Below are 22,131 nucleotides of genomic sequence, written 5' to 3' on the forward strand. Positions count from 1 at the left end.
TTCTAAAAAGCAGTAGGTTTCGTCCTGGACTACCCCTCAACCGTTCCACCAAATTTGGTTAAAAAATGGATCAAAACTGAGTTATCTTACACTTCCACATTCCCTTCAGGTGAGCCACAAAGCCCCTTACCCCAGGTCCATATCCCCAGGCTGTCCCAAACCATCTCCCTGGGATATCAGCTAAAGGCCAGGCACCCAATCCAAGTTCTCGAGGACCAGGTAGGCCTTGGGGGAGAGGAAGACTGCAACCCAATCCTAGCAGACATTGTGGTGACTGCCTACAAGTGGTGTGTTGTCTTGTAGCTGGTAGGCAACACACCTAGTCATGTATCCTAAAACAGTAAAGTCAAGCAGCCATGTCAAAAGGACGCCTCTGATGCTGTCCACCTGTTTCCAGTTCTTGCCTACAGTGCCAACTACTGGTTCACCATTAAGGTTGCTCCTCTGTGGTGATTCTTCTCTTATATTAGCCCGTTACCGCCCATTGTCCTTCATGCTCCGTGAATTATCTTTCGGTGACCAGTTTGAATGATGTGGTCATTCATATTGATTTACAGAAAAAAGCAATGCGGTGACTTGCCAGTGTGGTGAAGTGAAGTGAGGCTACCTGAGATATTGGTCAGACCCTTCACCTTACCAAGCACTTACAAAGTTGTGTTAAACAAGAAATACAAGCAACTGCAAGAAAGCTTTATGACCAGTTCATGAGATGTTTTTTTAATGTATAAATGGCTTTCACTTTTCAGGTTAATATAGGAAATTGAGCCCAGTGTGTCTATTTCCTGCTTCCTATGATCTCCAGTCTTTCAAACGCAGTGTGTCCAGGCATCTCGAAATGAATGAATCTTGAATTTGGCTGTCTTGTATTGTTTTTGTTTTTTCTTGGAAGGAACGTTCTGCGGGCTCAGCCTTTGGTTCCTTCTTCCTCGCATGAAAAAAAAAAAAAAAAAAAGTTTGCCTCTTTTTTTACGTATTCTGTACTCGCAACTCTTTACCGCTTAGCGTAATAAAAGGAGGACCTATGAAGGAAGAGATAATTAAGACTTAGCACCAAGCCATAATATAGTTGTATGGCACTGTAGGAGTAGAGGGAAGATAAAGGCCGGAAGAAACACGAAAATATCTAGAAGAGAGGTGGGACAATAGCACAGTAGGGTGAGAAAGACGAGACAAAATGACTCTTTTTTTAGTCGCCTATTACGACAAGCTGGGGTACTGGCGAAATATTCTATCCCCCACTCCCCAGCCTGAGGAGGAATGGGCTTATGAAGTTCCTGACCTAACCGTAGGTGAAGGACTGCATGCCGAGGGTGTAAGTATAATTTCAAATAACCCGCTTATTGTTCATTTGGCTGTGCAGAAAAAGACTAAATTTATTCTGTTTAAAGTCTGTTTATTCAGTTATACAGACGTCACAACTAAATATGTTATTCTCAAATATCGATATGCAATTACGCCTTTTTTTTTTTTTTTTTATAAAAGTTCATTAAAAGACAATTATGTCATTAAAATGTCAAAAGCCTACTTACAAAGAACACGTATGGAAAATTTTGGTTGCTTGTACACAATGATGTGTTCTTCATATTGTTAAAATACAATGATGACAATCATGAAAATTTACAATAGCCGCAAGTAACGATCTCATACTTGTATAAAAATATAAACGAGGGAAAAGTACCAAAATATTGTTATGAAGTAAATACAGGGACGATGTTGAGGTGTATAAAATATATAATTTTGATATGGGTGATATCAGAGAATTGAAATTGTTTTGTGTAACCTGCAGTCATTTTATCAAGATTGTACTGGGGAGAAGTGAGCAGCAGCTGAGAGCAGACGACAATCCAAAATCGGCGTCGAAATGACTGAAAATTCGGACACTGGCAATGAACAAGTAAGTTTTGTTCCAGTCAGTGGAGACATAAAGGTGTCTTGGATATATATGAACAGTAAATACTACAAGAAAGTGTCAGTATAGCTATTAATGCCGGGATCATAAAAGCGAAGGAAATTCACGTCACGGTGGGTGTCGTAATCAGCACCAAGGATTTTCCGCACTTGTTTGTCCAGTATTTATGTCCATCACTTCCTTTCACGCCGATCATCACACAGACACACGATATCACAGTGTTTCAGAAACCTTGGTGAAGCTGAGTTGCATATTGAGGGGTGGGCAAGATATGGGTCAGGCCTCGTGTCATTGAAGGGTTGTGACTAATGGTACGGTATTATCATGTGAGCATTGTGCCCCATCATTGTTCAGAAATTAATGGGATAAATATTACGTAGATGGCCGACACTTGGTACACCTTATGATTCAGTAATATTTTGTTCATCAAAAATACCGTACTAATAGCTTTTTTGTTTTATGTGAATTAAGTTTTTCTGTAAGGCAGTGTTCTTTTTTTATAGGTTTCCTGACGCCTTTATTAATTTTCATTCCACTTTCATGAAGCCTTTCACATGCATAATGGAGGACCTGCGGTGCTGGTCAATTAAAACCTAAAGTAACGTACTTTTTTCTGTCAAGTACAGTACAGTCATTTATTGGATAATGTTTACGAAACCATGACACCAGATTCCTAGGAAATATTAACATGAATCGATTCGTTGCACAGTTCCAAGTCAACTTTCATCCGTGATGTTTCTTCTGCAAATAACTAATAAACAAGGTAGCATGGGGTGTGTAATGTGTGACAGTGGTTGTTTTTTGCTTACATTTTGTCTAATTGATGCATTTTTGTTTCTCAGTTGTGCATTATGGCCATAGGAGGTATGCTTTTGTTTTTGCTTGTGTGTTGTGGTTCTGATTCAGTCAGTCAGAGGGCTGGAAGTGAGTCTGTTGTGTGCTTTCAAATTTGAAATCGGTCAAAATGGACCCCACCGATGACTCAGGTTTAGATTGGAAATTGGTCTCGATAAGGCTTGAATGACATGGATCTAGGTTAGGTTAGGTAAAGAGGCATTTGGGAAGTTTAATGCCTAAAATGGCTTGAAATTCATTTGTTTACGTTTATTTTCACCATTAAGGAAAAGAAAAAGTTAGGTTGTGTTAATGTTTACAGAGGTTTAACACCACCTTAGAGACCCAACAATATCTAGCTTATTTCTCATTTGTGGAAGAATCATCACAAGAAAGTTGACTAAAAACTGTGAAACAAATTGATTCACTTTATTATATCCTAGGAGTCAGGTGTTATGGTTTGTAAATATTTACTCATTTATTTTGTTGGCCACAAGTTTTCTGATGGTTTTTCATGTATTTTGATCAGTTTTTATTGTCATTTTTGTCACAATGCCCTGTTTTCACATCCCCCAACCTCCACCCATTCACAGGGCAAAAGTCGGATACTACATACAGTAATTGTGCACAAAAATTGATTGAAATATCTGAAAGAACCTGATGCATCAGCTGAGGTACCAAAGTGGGGAGGGGAGGCTGTGCCCCCTTCCAACCCCTGCCCATGGCCAGCCCCACTGTGAGGGTTCTGGAAGGATGGCAAACTGGTATCCAGTGTTTCATTCATCCTCTCCCCATTACAACATTCATAAGAATTGGTGATGTTGGCAGTGACAGTATTGATTTTTATTATTTAAGGCTGCAGCTGCTAGGGGTGGTGATGGAGTGGAGCAAGGGGCTGTAGTAGTGGCAGAGGGTGGTGGAGGCGGGCAAGACGGTGGTGGTGGTGGTGGTGGGCAGGATGGTGCGGTTGCTGGACAGGAGGGTGCAGCCGGCCAGCAGAGGCAACCCACTGCTGGAGAGTCATTTATGGCCATTACCAAGAGTCTTATCATCAGGGCCATCATTATATACTTCATTACATCTTTCTTCAGGTGAGAGTCATTGTAGTATGTGATCATTGAAAGTCTAGGATGTGTACAGGCAGAATGCTACAGGTACTGTAGGTGAGGCAAGTTTGAGACATGTTTGTGGTTCATGACAGGGAGGTTAAAAGTGCAAAAAATACCTGGTATTCAGTGTGTTACTTCAGAGCAACTTTACAGTGAATCAGAAGAAATTCACTTGAGGATAACATGGTATCAGCAGCTTGTCACTGAAGCACTATTAAGCAAAACAAAGCCTGAGCCACCTGTGCTGTATTTTTCGTCCATATCATGATAATCGTATGGACCTCCTTTCCCACCCTAGGGTGGGGTGGGGTCCAGAGAGCCAGAAAAACTTGATACAGTAAGGTGCCAGAATTTGCCTATTTGAATGGATCACATTCCCATTCACTCACCATTCAAACCCTTGGAATTCTGGCATCATCTGATTGGTATAAACTAATTCTGTGTGTAGCTTCACATTCACCTATCTGACAGTCAGTCTGCCGACTGTCAAGTTAAAAAGGTGCCACAGTCTGGTTACACACTTTGCACAAGATTCATTTAGTCAGCTTGATTCTGTGTCAGCTCACTGGTCTCATCAGCATCCATGTCACTCTTTCTCACACACCCATTACCGTACTTTATCTTTCCACCTGCTTTTTGGCCTGCCACACCTCCCCCCACCTTCAAATTCACTCAGATACACCTTTGTCTCCACTTTATTCACACCCATTCTCCCCACGTGACCATCCTGTCTAAATACACCCACGTCACTGCTATTGTCTTCCACAGGCTTCCTTACACTGCATCTTTCACAAATCACATAATTTCTTATTCTCTCCACTCTCTGAACTACAATTACAGTCTGCAACAACCATAACGCTTTATGATTTGTAGTCAGTATGTAGGCTATGCTCTTTATTTGAGAATATGATACTGCATTGACTTATTTTTCATCATTATTCCTCGCTATTATTCTTTGTCAGTCATTGATATCATCCTGACCATATACAGTATTGGCAGCTTTATTTATTGTTTACTGGGAGTTTTGTGTTGCCTGTGCTGTTTTTGTATTGATGATTTCTTTGTTTATCATTTAGTTCAATGTTGGTTTGTATGTTTATGCTGTAACTCAGTGTTGTCCTTGATCAGTTCATTGTTTTTGTTTTTTAATGCATTGATTATGTTTTTTTGCCTTTGACTCTTGAACATTAAAACCCTTCAACCCAATGGTGCCCGTTATAGATTGTTCTCACTATCTTGGGAAGTTTTTTGGAGCTAGGAGAGGCTTTTTAAACTGGAAGACTGAAATATAACCTTCATTATCCCCATCAGTACAATAGACCTATAAATACTTGAATGAAATAGTCTGGAAGTTGGCTTTACTCAGCTTTGGAGAGTTTCTGAGCCGCAGGAGTTAAATAGGGTCTTCATTATCCCCTTCAGTACAGTAGTTTTATCCACAGTTGAATTAAATAGAGAGTAAGTAGTGAGAATAAGCTAAGAGAATCATAGTACATTAGTGCTGCCCTAGTTGAATGAAATAGTCTGTGAGTAGTGAGACAAAGCAAAGAAAATCGTCACCATAATGAAGGGGTTAAGAGTGTGTGTGTGTGTGTGTGTGTGTGTGTGTGTGTGTGTGTGTGTGTGTGTTTCAGTGCCATTGCCCATTTGTATTGTTTGTATTTTCCTATTTAATTCAGGTCATGTTTGTAGCATCCACTGAGGTGTTATGTACCATGCTTAGAATAGTCTTAGCCTTTTTCTCCAAGTCATGTTTGCTCAGATGCCTTTGTTTGATCTTTGGATTATATTTATTTTGTTTACAGTAAGTTCTCATTATAAGTTAGTACTTCAGCGTTCTTTTCTGCTCTTAAGTCCATTTAGGTTACAGAAAAATAGCCATTAATCCGTGGATGAACCTCTAGCAACGGAGGGGCCACTGAAGGCTATATCTAACTAAATGTCTCTCCTAAACTGGATAAAAACATCTGAAGGTAGCAGGAACAGATTTTAAAATTTCGTTTTTCTGGAGGAATTATAGTTGCATTGATACCTGTAAAGCTTAGTTGACATTTATTCCAGTTTAATAATAATGTATGTATGTGGAAAAAGTTGCAATATTTCTCAGCTCTCCCCACAGCCCACACTTATGGTATAATAAAGATTTGCTTGTATTGTGTTCTGAACTGGCTGCTTCTCTCTCTCTCTCTCTCTCTCTCTCTCTCTCTCTTATTTTTGTTGAAGTGTAAGCCAGAAATGGTGTGGGAGGATCAGTTTGAAAGTGACAGTTAGTCTGATGGGTTTTTGTTGAGCCAGGATAAGTTTAGTTGAGATGATTTTGTTAGTAACTGCTCTAAACACAGCGGATGTTGCAAGTTAGTATGTAAGTACAAGAACAGAGATGGAAAGTTATTTGAATATGGTGTCATTCACATTCTGTTAGTGGAAGGTGATAAGTTTAATGTAAATAATAGTAATTTTTATCATCTTAGCCATCCTACTGAGACCCGCTGAAGATGATTAAAGTATTAATATGGTGAAGCAGAGAGTTTTGCTGGCGGGCTTGAATGATGTGATTGTCAGTGGATTGCGTGTGTCTGATAGGTACTGAAATATGAAGTACATAGTTGGGTGATCATGTCTGAGGTGAGGTCAGAATGCTGGATGTTTGAGTAGTGAATGAGTTTGCCTGTACTGTTGGGCATGCCGTTGATTAGTTCTCCCTTTGTCCTCTTTTTAACCCAATCTCATGCCACCTTGAGTTTGGAAAAAAGAGAGAGGTTAATGTTGATGATGAATGATTAGTGAATGGGTGTTTTTCTTATATCACGTGGTGCTCTGTTAGATAGTTCTCCAGCTTTGAGTTTTCTTGTTCTTGTTTCTAGAGCCATCCCACCTCATGTATTAATGGAATAAAGGGTTAGGCCGCTGATGTTATTATGATTAATCCGCATTTACTGGGACTTTCACAGTACTGGTGCTTGTTTACAGCAATAAAAAAGTACAGCACATAATTGAAAAATCATCATCATCATCATATGTTCCTCTAAACAAGACAGATAACACCATTTAGCCATACCTGACACATCGTAAAAGTTGTCCTCCATCTTTAGGTGCACCCGTCAGACACAGCTTGAACATATCTCCGATGCACACGACACACACCTTGGACACACCCCAGACACAGCTAGTACCCCTTGCACCTGAACACACTCCCCATAAGACCTGGACCGTTGTGGGTGCGTCAGAAATCAGTGGAAGTGAAACATTGATTCTCATTAAGCTGCATTCCAGATTGCCAGTGAATGATCCACCGTGGATTTGGCCGCTTCTGTGGGTGCAGCAAAAATGGGTTGAGTGTGATCAGATTTCAGAATTACATAATCCTAATCTGGGTGTCACCTTTCCCATCCTCAGACGTCCCCAGACTCCCCCTCCAGGGCAGGGTCCAGAGGGAAGGCAGGTGGACCCATCAGGCCGCATCCCTGCGACCAATATCTTTGATGACGCCACAACTTTGGACCTGTATGTGTTCAAGTCTGAGTCGGAGATATTTAAGGACTTTAGGGACCCTGGAGCAGTGGTGTGGGTGAAGGAGGACCTAGTGTATGGAGACTGGACTGGGGGGCCTGCTGGTGATGGTATATACAGCCACTCCATAACCTTCCAACCATCAAAGGTAAGGGACCAGTTGATTGCTCTGTCATCCATGCCTTTATTTCCACATCAGCAGCTTAGGGGTATTGGTCTAGGCTACTTGGTCCAGACACTAAATCAGGAGTGAAGGATTGCTTGCCCCTGAGTGTTATCTTGTGAGCAATAAACCCCCAACCATTTCTTGGATGTGAACCTTTGTCAGCAACATCTGTTTGGTGCATCTTAACCCGTAAGACCAACAGGCATCCTAGTGACCAATTAACATTATGGAAAAAGAGGCATGATAGAATTGGTGCATGGTATAAGAGATCTTACCATCTGACCGAATCTAGCCTGATACCTGATTCAAGTATCTCCCAGTTTACAGTCACAAGACACAGAGTAATCTTCTCTTTAAAAAACTATCACTTTACTCTTTCTGCATTTTCTCTCAAATTATTCCATACACTGGCATTCCCAAAATCTCTACCAGTCTCCAAAGATCCTGTTTAATAATAGTAAACAAAGCATTATCATCTGCATATATCAGATGTTAGATGCTTTGCTCATTGCCATGAACTACCATCTTTGCCTCATCCCAAAGCTTCAGTTTTAACTTCTCATCACCTCATCCATGTGTACAGTATGTTGAATAATCCTGGGAACATCACACCTTTGCCTCACTTCAGCACTGATGCTAAACCACTCATGAAGACATCCACACTCATATTTCACTATCATACGATCTTTTCACAACTTTCTCTCCACACAATTAACATTTAGAATCTTTCATAATCTACCCTTATTCATCTTGTCATACATTTTTTTCCCATATCCATCATTTTCATTATTTTACGTTCCTCCTCATATCCCGTACCACTCATAAAACCACCTGATTTCCCCCCCCTCCCTTTTGTTATATGTTTTTACAGGTCAGCGGACTTGTTCCATAGTGATTTTTGAGTTCATCCTTATCTACATTTTGTTCAAAGGCACAGTTGCAGCCTTCTTCCACTCCAGTGATACAGCTCCATTCTTCCAAACTTTCCGGCATATTTTCAACAAACATTACATTTTGCTGTCCATTACATTTAACCATCTCTTTATCTTTTTGTGCTGCTTAAGTTAGTTTGGTATGAGATGTAGTTACTGGTCGAAGGTTGTTGCCAAGATGTCATCCCAGTATTTTTATTGTAAATCACTGGTATACCCTATCTTTGTAATATGTAGCTGTAATGCTTCATTGCTCCTCATCTTTCCATTCCTTACTCCATCATGCATCTTTATTTTGTGCTTTGCCCTGAAAATTTTTTACTTTCAGTGTGTTGAACCTTATCTTCCTTCAGTTATTTCTCAGCACAGGTAATCCTTCCTGACAGTACCGACACATTATTTTATTTTTATTAATTTTTTAGTACAGGCAGTGTGTTCCAAAATATCACATATTTTTCCTTACAATTAGTATTGTAAACAGGGAAGATTGGTGAATCAGCTTTGTAGGGAACATTGGAAATTTGATGAACAATTTCCTTGGAGTTTTCTGTGGACTTACCCTTGAAACTGGTAATGCATATTCTTGTATTCTCATCTCCAAACTGTTTTATTTAATTCATCAAGTATCCTGTGTATATGTAAGAATAATGAGAGTTTTGTGTATCTAGCCTTTCCAGAATAAGACTATCCAAGGCATAGCGTAATTTTTGAAGCTACTGTTGCAAGAATAAAATTGAAAAAAGTATCATATTTGCCACCAGCATGTGTGTAACAACGGGTCATTGTATCTGCACGTGTACCTGGTGCGTAGCGGCTTCTCCCCAAACCCTGATGCTGGGGAGGGATTGTACAGCCGCAGCCACACCCTCCACACTTCTCACCGCCTCAACAAATACAAGCGACGCAAGTACAAGAAGACTAGCAACCTCATCACGGGAGAAACCAAGTTGACTGAGGAGGAGATAAAGGTAAGAGGTGCCTTCAGTCAGTCTTCACTTGGTTAGGTTAGGTTAGGTTAGGCTAGCTTTGCCCAGACTAGATTAGATTGGTTTAGGTTAGATTTGGTTTAGTTAAGGTAAGATATTTTTACAGTAAATTGTCACTAACAGTGTTTTGATTGGTGACTTTCTCTTGGTGGAGTAAAATCTTCCATTGAGCTTAACAAAAACTCTCAGGCTCAGGTGTACTAGTTGTGGAGAAAGAATTACTCAAGATAGTTTTTGAAGCCTTTGACTGCTAGCACATCTCTTGGTTCAACAAATTGTTCATGTGTTAGCCTTAATAAAGTATCCAAGAGCACCCCCCCCCCATTTAAAAAATAAAATATAAAAGTAAACTCATGGATGTATGGAGTCAGAATGCTACTTTGAGAAATGCGTATGGTTCATCACTGGGGAATGAAATGCACACACAAGCACAGAAAGGACATCTTTGATAGCTGCACCCACCTTTGCAGTAGGCTAATGTAAGGAGGAAGAAGTAATTTTTTATGAGCGAGTAATCAATGATGGTCTCACCCTGGCTAATACCTGGTCCAAATGGAGGTTTACAATTCTGCATAAATGTGTTTTCCATGATAAAAACAATAATCATGCATATTGATGTTAACCCCCTCCCTCCATGGGGAGCAGGGGAGTCCAACCTTGCCTACAACCTGGCCCAGCTGCAGGTCTGCCACTGTGCAAAATTTTGTTTTACTAGGTAAAAAACTGGTTGTGCATCGTGTCATTGGTCAAGACTCTTGCCAAGAGCAACTCTTTTGGAAAGATAGGTGTTATTTCATCAGTGAGTTTAGACTGAAACAACTACAGACAAACACTACATGTATCTGTTTCCTGTCATCTTTGTCCATTCATCAGTTATGTGTATAAGATAGCTGTTTGAATGACTGACATACTGTTGTTTGATGCCAAAATATTTACATACAACAGCTTCCCATCATTTGTCAAGGAAGGCCAGAATTTAAGACATTTATAACGTCATTCTCAGACAAGGAAGACAGCCTTTTATGTTCTTTATTTTAATTTATATATGTAGTTTCTAATTAATGAACTAAAATGTAAAATCATATTGCTCACCCTGGAACTTTTATATATGTAGTTTCTAATTAATGAACTAAAATGTAAAATCATATTGCTCACCTTGGAACTCAGTGAAGGGAAATATCTTGAAATAATTATTTAGAAACCCGTAAAACTAGCTCATAGGTCTGCCAAAACATCAGAATTTATTCATATATATTTTCCATTTTCCATCAGAAAGCAGAAACATTGAAAGAGGAGATTGTGTCACACTGGCATCCTAACATTACTGTCAACTTAGTTCATGACTTCAGTCAGTGGACTCGAGGTGGTGTACCTCCTCCGCTGGATGAGTATATCCAGTTCACCCCAGCTGGGGACAGGTAGGTACCAACCATTATGTATATATGAGCCTAGTCTGCCATGTATACCCAAAGTTTAATTATCTGTTTTCCATTCCAGTTTTCATCAGTAAAGTTCACTTTATAGCCATTCATTGTTTACTTAGCTCTTACTTTTTCTTCACTTTCCTTACTTAGGGACTTAAAAAATATCTGTAGTACATAACTGTATAACCCTGTGCTTTGTCTTTGGTTGAAAGTATGACTTGTATAATCTTTTTCTCTTCTTCTGTCATATTCTGTCCTCTCTCACTCTTCTTTTTAGTCATTTTCTCCTTCCCACGTCTGTACTCCTTGCCAATTTCCTCACGTAACTCTTTCCTTCCTTTTCCCCATAGATACAAGCCCATTCTTTTCATGAACACATACTGGAACATGATGAAGGATTATCGCGCCATCAACACCACCACGGAGACTCTTGACCTCACTGTCACTTTCCAGCCACTCTCCCTCTTCAAGTGGCAGCTCTATGCAGCACAAGCCATGAAGAGCAGGTAGGTAGAAGGCTTTAACTAGCTATCTTTGTACAAAAGGAAAAAGAGGTGAAAATGTGTACTATTAAGTGGAACAGAGAGACTTGGACTGTGTCTCAGTTTACTTGCGGCAGAGTGTCGTGGGTAAGAGTGATGATTGTGTTGTTGATTACCAAGCTGGCTGCTGAATTTCGTTTGTATGGTTCATTATTTCTTCTCATCCATTTAGGTGGCCTGGAACTGCTATCCTTGAAGGACTTGGAGGGGAGGAGGAGGAGGAGGATCAGGATGCACTTAAGGAGGCTTTCCTGGAGACATCACCTTACCTTCTGGCTCTCACCATTATTGTGTCTCTCCTCCACTCTGTCTTTGAGTTCCTTGCCTTCAAGAATGGTATGTACTGTATTGCACCGGGAGGATCATAAATGTTTGGAACCATTGCATTACTAATATTGTATTCACCATTAATTATTAGAGATTGTAAGAGTGGTTTAGTGGGTAATTAAGGTGCTCCTGTCAGATTGAGTCTGTGTAGGTTTATATCCAAGGGGTAGTTGAGGTTTATTGCTCACATAATGCCACTAAGGGATGAGTGAGGCTGGTCACTCTCATCTTAAATGTTCGGACCAACTTGCATAGCCTTGGGTTCCTATGCTCCTCATGGGGCAACATAGGATAGGATGATGGATGGGTGGATGGATGGATGTAAGGATTTAAGTGGATATATCCATGTGCATTAACCACGTCACCCAAGGGTGTTGTTTTGTATTTTGGTAATGCCAGAGGTTTTTATTCAGCCTTGGATGAGACATCTCTCAGTTGCGTGGGTTATAAATAGCCTCATTAACCCGTGCTCAATCTCTGATCTCTGGCAGCCGTCTTATTCAGTCCCTTATCCCTGAAGTCACACTTTATGACTTCGTCTCAGGTCTCCCCCCCACTTCACGCATCCCTTCCCTCACACTTCCCACCTTCCACACCCAGTTGTCCTCTTCCATCCTCTCAACGTGCCCAAACCATCTCAGTCCACCCCACCTCATCACAGCACTAACACATTCCAGCACAATCCTAGCCCCCCAGGCCTCACATTCAAGGACACATGACTTTCATCACATCATTGTCGTTTCTGTACATTTGAGCGGACGAATTTCCACTTTCTTTGTCCTTGGACAAAAGTAATCAAAGCTAGTATCCTATTGCAGACCATAAATATCATTCTCCACAACTTGCTCATTCGTTCTTCTATGCTTACAGACATCCAGTTCTGGAACAACCGAGAGAGTCTGGAGGGGCTGTCAGTGCGTTCCGTTTTCTTCAATGTCTTCCAATCCATCATTGTTCTGTTATATGTCCTGGACAATGAGACAAACTTTGTCATCAAGGTCTCATGCTTTATTGGTCTGGCAATTGAGCTGTGGAAAATCACCAAGGTAAGTATGACTTTATTGTCTTATTGTTTTCTTTTGTGTCGTGAATTGTTCACGCCTTGTTTTCCTTTTTGCTGTTATTTTAATCTTCTGTACTAAGGTTATCTACATAATTAACATATCTGTAGTCAGGTCTTTTTCGTCGTCAACTTCTATTGCATGTTTTCTCTTCCAGATTCATTAACCATTTCTTAGCATAATATTGGCTCTCCATGCCTGCTCTTACCTTCAGACTCGTATACCCTTTTTCAGCAGCCAGTTTTTATCCATCCTCCCTGTTTGCCATAACATTTGCAGCACACATCTGCCCTCCAGCCAAGAGACTTTCTAACTCTGTAATACCTTTCACAAATATTTATAGGTACCAGGTATGTCAAATCCTGTTCAGCCTATGCAACCCAGACAGTCATTGCACTTACTCATGACTTAAACCGGAATCTCACTCCCACGCCAATTACTGTATGTTAACACTTTCAGTCATGTCCAGCCATATTCTTTTCATTCTCATAAGGATGTAAATGCCATAACAAACTATACTAGGGATGTGAAGGGGGATTCAGACCCTACACTCATAGCACACTCTGTAGGTTTTGTACTTGCTTAGCCTTCATGTTATCATCATCATGGGTAGACTGCAAACAGCTTAAAATCCAGAGGTGCAGTGCTGCAAATAATGAATTTGGCCCTAAATGCAAATGAAAAATCAGTTCACAGATGCAGTAATGAGGCTGAAAGTGTTAATGGTGCAATCACCCTACCTTTTATGCAGTCCTCTTCGTTTCTGTACTCAGTCATGTGTTTTATAAGACCACAGCACTGGCTAATTTTCCTCCTTGAACCACTCTGTCTTCCACATTCAGTACACATGCCTGTCTATTTTCTAATACCTGTTGTACCAGGGTATCTGAACTTGTCTGCCATTTCATTTTTGTCTCCATTTGCCAGCACTTTGAAATAATATAGATTTTTTAAGCTGACAGAAATTTCACCTATCATTAATCTTCCAGGTGACTGATGTGTCCCTGAATCGGGAGAAGCGAATCCTAGGAGTGCCCACTCTCAAGTTCACAGACAAAGGAACATACGTCAAGTCCAACACACGACAGTATGACGAGTTAGCCTTTCGGTACTTGTCCATAGCTCTGTTTCCTCTGCTGGGAGGCTACTGTGTGTACTCTCTCATCTACCATGAACACAAGGGATGGTACTCCTTCATCCTCTCTATGTTGTATGGATTCCTTTTAACTTTTGGTGAGTGTGCTAGAGGGAGTGAGGGTAGATACCTAGTGAACAATATGGGCAGGCAGTAGAAAGGTATACATACTGAATTATAGCCATCCTTTGTTTTTCACTGGTATTAGGGAATGGACACACCCATTATTACCGGAACTCCAAAAATAATAATAATCCCCATAACACAGCACCCACAACAATAACTGATTTCCTGAAAACCCCTTGTAGAGCCCCCAAACATTACTGGGCATTTGAAGCTACTTGTTTAAAGAATATTTTTAAATAATTTAAGTTTCTTTTTTCCCCCCAAATAAATCTCAATTATTGTATTTTGTGATAGTTTACAGTACTTATCTTCAAATAACTGAAACTGGCAAAGTTTTTACAGTACTTATCTTCAAATAACTGAAACTGGCAAAGTTGAAACTAGGAAAGGCAAGGGATGACTGCACCCACCTCCTTTCAGGTATGTGGAGACAATCAGTTGAGCCCATGGTACTGCATAAGTGAATTTTGAATTTGAATGTGGTTAGGAGAATATTGTTTTTGATGGCTCTGCTGTTGCAAGGCATTTGTGTTTAGTAAGTGTTTCATTGCCCATCTCTTTATACCATATCATAGGTGGATTATTTTTCTCCACTAGCTTTTTTGCAGAGGACTTGAGCCACCAACACCATCCAGTTTAGTAGCTGCAGTGCTTGCTAGGTGCTCATGTAGGGTTTCAGCAATTGTAGTCCTCTACAAAGTGTTGAGAACCACCAGTACTGGCACACAGTCATGGTAGTGCACTCTACCATTGACAGTGCCATCATGTGTCATTGTAGGCCTGCAGAGAGAGAGAAAACAGTTTATTTTCCCCTGATGTTTCCTGACATTTGATTCACCATGTACAAGAGGCAGATGAATACATAGATAGGTTGGCAGCAATTTTCTATACTGTATTCCACTCTTTTCATGTATTCTCCATCTCATTCACCCTTACAGTCCCATTACTTGCTTCCATTCACATCCACTGTCCATTGTTCCACAGGGTTCATAATGATGACACCACAGCTATTCATCAACTACAAGCTCAAATCCGTTGCACACTTACCCTGGCGGATGTTGACATACAAGGCACTAAACACATTCATTGATGACATTTTTGCCTTTGTCATCAAGATGCCCACCATGTATCGACTTGGTTGCCTCCGTGATGATGTTATCTTCTTCATCTTCCTCTACCAGGTTTGATCCTTGTCTACCATGTTCTTTATTTTGGCTGTTGAGATATCTAAGTTATTTTGCACCAATTTTCTGTCATTGTGTGGATATATTTCAATGTTCTCAGAGTATTGAGTTTTAATTTTCATCATCATCACCCTAACCCCATGTGTTTAAAAAGTTCCTTTAAAAAATATTAAAAGAACTGTATGAGCGTATTACAGCATTAGTTATGGGTATGGTAATGCAGTATGACATTATAGATTATGTTTTGACACAGTTATCTCACACTGTGGTACAGTATAAGAACTGATAGTGCCATGTGCATTACAGTATGGTATGCATCATTCATTTTTACAACCTTTCATCCAAAACTATCTACCTTATTCCTTCCAGCGCTACATTTACCGTGTGGACCCAAGCCGTATGAATGAGTTTGGCTTCTCACAAGACATGGAGAAAGAGGCAATGGAAAAGAAGAAAGCTGCAGCAGTGGGCAATGGGGAAGCTGCAGCACAGGTACAACCCCAAAAATCATTAGAGGAGAAGAAGAAGGACTGAAAGACTCACTGCTTAAGGGTCATATTGTGTCTCAGGAGGCTTGTAAGATTAAGTATGAAGAAAATTTATTCAGGAAATCAATGATAAATTGTATATATATATGCACTGGATGGTGAATGTTTCAAATGCTGTAGGACTATATACCATATAATGAAATATGAGTCATCAACAGGTACTGTGGCAGAATAACAGTTGTAATGAAGCATGGACAGTGTTGGTAACTGATGATTGATACAGGGGTAAAAACTGACAGTGAGATTGTTCTTGTTGGAGACTGGTGGCCTAAGAAAGCCAGCAGAAAACTAAAAATAGGTGAAATGATTAACTAAAACTGTGAGGTAGTTGGTCTGTAATACTTCGTTGAATGGCAGAAATGAAAGGCGGAACACTGATCGAGCAACTGAGAGATCGGCTGAGAATTGAAGGTACTGGTGATTTGATGTGTAGGGGGAGGATAAGGTAGTTTTGATATGTAGAGAGAATCGAGGATGAAAATTGGATGAAGTTATCTAAGTGTGAGTGTGGAGGGTAAAACACCAAGAGGTAGACCAAAGGGTTGGGGTGAGGTGAAAGTTATCTAATTGTGAGTGTGGAGGGTAAAACACCAAGAGGTAGACCAAAGGGTTGGGGTGAGGTTTGAATAAATGACCTCATCGTTGAGGGATTGAGCAGAGAAGCCCTCAGAATTGATGCAGTGGGGAGAGATGCCATCAGGTGAACAAGACTGATGCATGCAAGCATGTAGAAAGCCTTCCAAAAGAAGCAGAACAAACATGGATGCTTGTAAGAAGAATATTTTACTCTGTTTAAAATTATTTTGAAGGCAACTTTTTTTTTTAGATCTGCATATGGTACATTGTATTTGATGGCAATCTTACGGCTGATAAATCAGCACCGATAATAGTGGGACCTGAATGTGGCCGCCTGAGATACAGATCAAGGCTTGTATATACTAAGTACAGTGAATATATTTGTCTGATGTCTGGCAGTGATATGTATGTATGGTCGGCTGTAGAGGAACATTATTTTATTAAGCTTTAGGGTATGTACTGAGAAGTGACTGTCAAAAATGTCTGTCTAATAAATTATTAATAATACTGATAAAAGCTGTATAAAGAAGGGATTCAGAGTTCTTGAATATATATAAAATCTTTGATATGTTCATGATTGCTCTGTACTGCAATTTTTTAGTGCATTACTTTTAAAGTGCTAGTAGGTACATGACAGTTGATAACTTATGTAACACAAACATCAGTGCTAAGTTGTTGGGCTGTCCTGTTACCAAGCATCACTGAAATTCTCATGAGCCTGTGACATACTGATTTCTCATTGTAATTTTTCCATTGTTGAGTTTGATTTTATAAGTTTATGTGAGTCAAAGATTGTACCTTCAGTTTGTTGATGAGCTGGTAGCAGATACAGTATGACGCAGATTTTTTTACCTGATTTTTGTGTGTGTGCTGTGAGTGTATTGCCTGTCATTGTGTGGTATGGAAAAGTGTATCACCCATATTAAGAACAATCCTGTAACCATATTGACAGAAAATGTTTGGGACCACCACAAATATCATACTGTCTTCATAGAGTCTGTGTTTGATTTTGCAGTACGGTAGGACCTCAAACCTTTTGGTCATCTTGTTTTACGAGTCTTTCATTTTCCTTCTCTGGAGCATGAAAAAGCCTAGTCCTTGATAATGGTAGGTCTGTCCTTCCTTGGCAAAAACTATAAAGCAGCTTAGCTCATGATGAGGGTAGGATAGGTTGACTCTGCCAGACTTGGACCTGTTGCAATCCCTGTCTTACTGTGTTCAGAATTTTTAACCTCAGCCATGTGTAATTAAAGTGAGATTAGAGGTAGAATAGGTTAGGTACTTTGAAAGAGGGCCTCCAGAACCATATGAAAATGAGTGTTGTTTGCTTGTGTAAGGTGTGTGTAGATGTGGTGAACCGTGCAGTGTTTAATACTACAGTCTTCAGGCCAAGGATGTCCTGACTACATTGCCATTGGTCAGAGTACTTTAAAAAGTAAGAGTAGGCCAAAGGGGTTAAAACAAAAGTCATATGAGTCTAGGCCATGGCTATGAGGTAAGAGTTTAAATGAGTGTGTTTACAGTATAGCCATTCATTCAGAAAGTAGAAATAAATGCATACAGAATGTACATTTAGAAAAGAAAATTGTCTATGCATATTACATATATGTGTCCTGCTTTGATCTTGTGAATGGTGCAGTATTATTATTTTTCTTTTTCCTAAAATGTACAGTGCATAACAGGGAAATGTAAGGATTTTTGTAATCTGTTATTCTGACTGATCATCATAATTATGTGATGTGAAGGAATGACTAATTATGTTATTGCAATAGTTTATCAGTATTGAAACTTTCAGTATGCTTGGCAAATGTTATTGAGAAGTTGTAAGCAACCTCTCGTTGGTTTTTATAAATTCAGTGCCTTTAGTTTGGTGATGGAAGGTGTGTGTTAGTGTGTGTATTTGGTATATTTAGTAGAAGTGGGAATAACACCTTTTCTTTATTTGTGTGAACTTTCAGAGTGAACTTGTAATTTAAGGAAAGCAAGCAGTTTCCTTTTTAATCTGTGACAAGACAAACAGGTACCTTTTACACAAGGTAGATTCTCAGACCAGGGCCTTAGTCTTCAGTTAAGGAGGCTTTCATATCACCTCTTCATTACCAGTTTGTTTTGCATATGGCATAGACATATTCTCTGTTTAATTGTACAGTTCATGTCAGTGTTAGACAAATTGTAATGCCACTAAAGATTTGATACCAGTAGTCCTGTTGATACTCTGAGGTTTTGAGTGCCAGTGAATTCATTAGAAGTGGCACTTTTGAGAAACCAAAGAACAACATTTTTATTTTTATTTATTATTTATCTTTTGCTTAGAATAGTTGGGTTCAGTATACTGTATATGCAGAGCCAACCGTTAAGGAAGAGATGCTGGAAAGTTTGCTACCAAGCTGACAAGAATTTAAGTCCAGGAGGCCAAGATTGGATGATAGTTTAGTCAGATCAGCCTTAGTTGATTCCCCAGCCAGCCCGTGTTATCCCATGAGGCCACGTAGATTACTCTGTGTCATTAATTTCATAGCTCCAGGAGAATGCACTGAAGCAATCCATGATCCATATCATATATAACTTGCATTGACTTCTTCATTTGTTCTCTTATTTGCCTTTTAACTTGTATTTATCCTTGTACCACTTTGCATTACAAACATTCATATTTTATACTGATCATTCTTAGGCCTTTATGTAGAGTCAACAACAGAAGTCCTGCTGTCATCCCTACTTTTCTTTCCACTGACTTTCCACAATCAGCCTCGTAAGTCAGCAGCAACCGACTGATGATTTTATTAGGCTACTTTTAATATTGTCATCAGTGTTGTTATCATTGTCATCAGTGTTGTTTGCATCATACTCTCTAGGCTAACTTTTTAAATCTATAAAGAGTAAAATCAAGGGAGGCATCAGGACTTTTGTCATTGACTGTACTGTATCCATGTATATTCTTTATTGACTTTGTGCATAGATTTTGAAATATTGTGGTGTCAGTTTTAAGGTCCGAATCAGGAAGCTTGAGATTTTTTTTTTTTTTCTCAAAGGGACGGCTGCAAACCAGTTGTGTTGTTGGTTACTTTATAGTGTTCTGAAAGCAAAATAACTTCCCACCATTACCATTCAGTAATTTGTATTATGATGATAGCTGCATTATTTGTCTTTTAAAGTTAATGTTTGTTGTTATTGAAATTTAGACTTTCATTGGTATTACTGTACTTGTAAGGGCGCGTCCACACGTGTACTCAGACGTATGTTGGCAATACAGCTGGCAACATGTTCGGGAACTTCTTTGCTGCAGTATTTGGACAGATGTATGCAAACATGTTTCCTTGCAGTTTTGAACACAGGCAGCAGAGGTGATGGGATAAGTGTCTCCATACCAGGCAGCTGAGACTTCATCATGGTGTTGCCAACATGATCTGGACGCTGCTACTCCCAACATGTTTGCAGCGTGTTCGGTACTGTGTTGCATACATGTTGCCAACACTTGTTTGAGCACGTGTTGACGCGCCCTAAGACAGTTACAGAATCGGCAATCCCTGATTTCTCTTTCTCTCTCTCTCTCTCTCTCTCTCTCTTTTTTTTAAATAGCTTGAATGATTCACTAAATAGTTTATACAGTGCCCTCACACAGTGAATGAGTTTATGGGCAGCAGACGAGCTCGTTCATTGTGAATTCGTTCACTGTGAACAACATATCTTGTGGGAAAAATAGCATATGAGCACCACCACTTCCTCAAAGTCCACTTTTTGAGTCATAGAGACGTATTAAATCGCACATTCCAGACACATACTGTACAGATACATAAAATATAAAACACATGGTCCATTGCCTTAAATGGAGCAGAGGGCAGTCCTCATTGGCTTGAATACAGGTGGTTCCTAGGCGGGGAGATACACTTACGGTGTCCCCACCACATCACCTTCCACTCCCTTGTTCCCATCGCCAGTCTTGCGCTCACGACCTGACTGAACCATTTTCCCACGTGCCTCTACCTCATTTACCTCTCCCATAAAGCCTTCGGAGTCCGAAGATGACAATACTGACATCATACCATCATTGTCTTCCCCAGGAAGTGTAGCAGATGATGTGGAAGCAACTGGCTCCTGTTGTTCTTGAGTTCAGTAGTGGCGTTTGATAAGCGTTTGTTTTCTTCAGTTAACTTCCATATTGTGCCTTTCAGTGTAATAACGAAAAGTGTTTTTTACTCCATTCAGCACTTCCTGTGTCCTGTGGTAGCTGGTTTCATTTGCCATGACCTCTTCTCTGAGAACACCCACAGCTGCTAGAATTTTACTGATCATAGACATAGGCAAATTTTCGTCCTCTGTTGGTTTCTGCTCAACAGGTTGCTCAGATCTTGCCTCTTGTGCAGCGTCGACGAAGGGGAGAGGGGTCGTTCAATGCGGGAGATGGCGGTTATGGCCTACTCTGAACCCTGATTTCGTTCACTCGGGGTTCAACTCGTTTATTATGGTTTTGTGGATCTGATTACTCCCTGCTCGTTCACTAGGCGAATCGTTTACTCTGTTTACATTCACTGTGCGAGGGCACTGTACTTTTGTTTTAAACCACCCACCTTTCTCCAACAGTATAGAATATGTGGTAAACCATTGCTGCAGCTTTGGTCTTCAGTTTTATCAGTGTAATAAAAGTTTTTGTTGATTAACTGAATGTCTGTGAACTTTGTGAGCTAAGCATAACGTAACCATACATGGAGTCTAACCCTGGGAATCCATTGACATCTTTTTTACATTCCACTTGCTACTTACAATTTTGTGTTCAACTTAGGAAGGGTCTTTGGTAGTGAAGGAGTTAATGAAGGCTGTATTTAACTCCTTCAGGTTGAAAAATCTGTCCTAAATTGAATACAGTCATCTTGAAATAGGAATAGCATAAAAAGCATGCCATTGGATTGAAGCAGTTATTATTGTAATTAATCACTGAAGCCTAATGAAGTGAATATATGGAAAGGAGCTGAAAGAAAACATGGATGAAGAGAGGTGAGTTTTTTCCCCCAGCTAGCTTTGCCTATGGTTATTTCGGGGGAACTGAAGAATTTATGGGCGAAACTAGTTGGGAATAAACTTACTTCTATTCACCAGTGGTTTCTTCCACTTCTTCCCACATGTCAGGATGTCTCTATGGAAGTGGGTGCATCATGGACAGAACAGCAGTGTTATCCAAAGCAGTTGTGCCACCGGTTCTCCAGTACACAGCGTTATTGCACTCTGGGCGAATGTCAAGTGTTGTTGGTGATGTTTGTCTGGTAATGAACATAATAAAATTAATGTATACAAGTAACTGTTATTTTACTGAGTCTGGTATAGTACCATAGTAACTTGAGTATAATTCATTCACCTTAGCGTGGCTGAGGTTTTCATGCTTTTGCAGCTTATTTCCCATAACTCAGAGGCAGAATAAGGTGATGCTGCATCTCTACATCCATTTTCCATAGCATTTGTTTCTAATAGCCATTGTATTCTGGTGTAAATCTCATGTTCTAGTTTAGCATTCAAGATGGAAAGATGACATTTGTAGGCAGAAACAATGCAGTTAAGGTATTGTCAGGTGTTCAGAATGTGTTTAATCTAAGCACATGATTAGGCACCACTGTCATCCTAACCACAGTTGCCACTTATAAGTCAGGTGGGTAGGATCCAGAAGCAAATACAATAGTTGTAGAGATGCAGAACCATTACAACTAATATGGGACATAGATAAAGTCTATGGGAATGAAACACCGTGCATAAAACCTAAGGGAGTGACCGACAAA

The 22,131-nt window shown here is 39.9% G+C and overlaps 1 protein-coding gene across 1 annotated transcript; it reads left to right on the forward strand.

Annotated features, from left to right (window-relative positions):
* Window positions 1-1,820: 1,820 nt before the first annotated feature.
* Window positions 1,821-21,332, forward strand: LOC145392233 (putative lipid scramblase CLPTM1). Its single transcript, XM_080266694.1, has 11 exons — window positions 1,821-1,894; window positions 3,599-3,834; window positions 7,249-7,510; window positions 9,222-9,428; window positions 10,719-10,864; window positions 11,221-11,376; window positions 11,585-11,748; window positions 12,610-12,785; window positions 13,790-14,033; window positions 15,046-15,242; window positions 15,615-21,332. The coding sequence occupies exons 1-11, from the start codon at window positions 1,862-1,864 to the stop codon at window positions 15,777-15,779; spliced, it is 1,986 nt and encodes a 661-aa protein (XP_080122820.1). The 5' UTR covers window positions 1,821-1,861; the 3' UTR covers window positions 15,780-21,332.
* The last annotated feature ends 799 nt before the right edge of the window (window positions 21,333-22,131 follow it).

The sequence above is a fragment of the Coenobita brevimanus genome, chromosome 21 (assembly GCF_032717465.1).
Source record: "Coenobita brevimanus isolate Jiangsu-jjx chromosome 21, ASM3271746v2, whole genome shotgun sequence".
Taxonomy (NCBI): domain Eukaryota; kingdom Metazoa; phylum Arthropoda; class Malacostraca; order Decapoda; family Coenobitidae; genus Coenobita; species Coenobita brevimanus.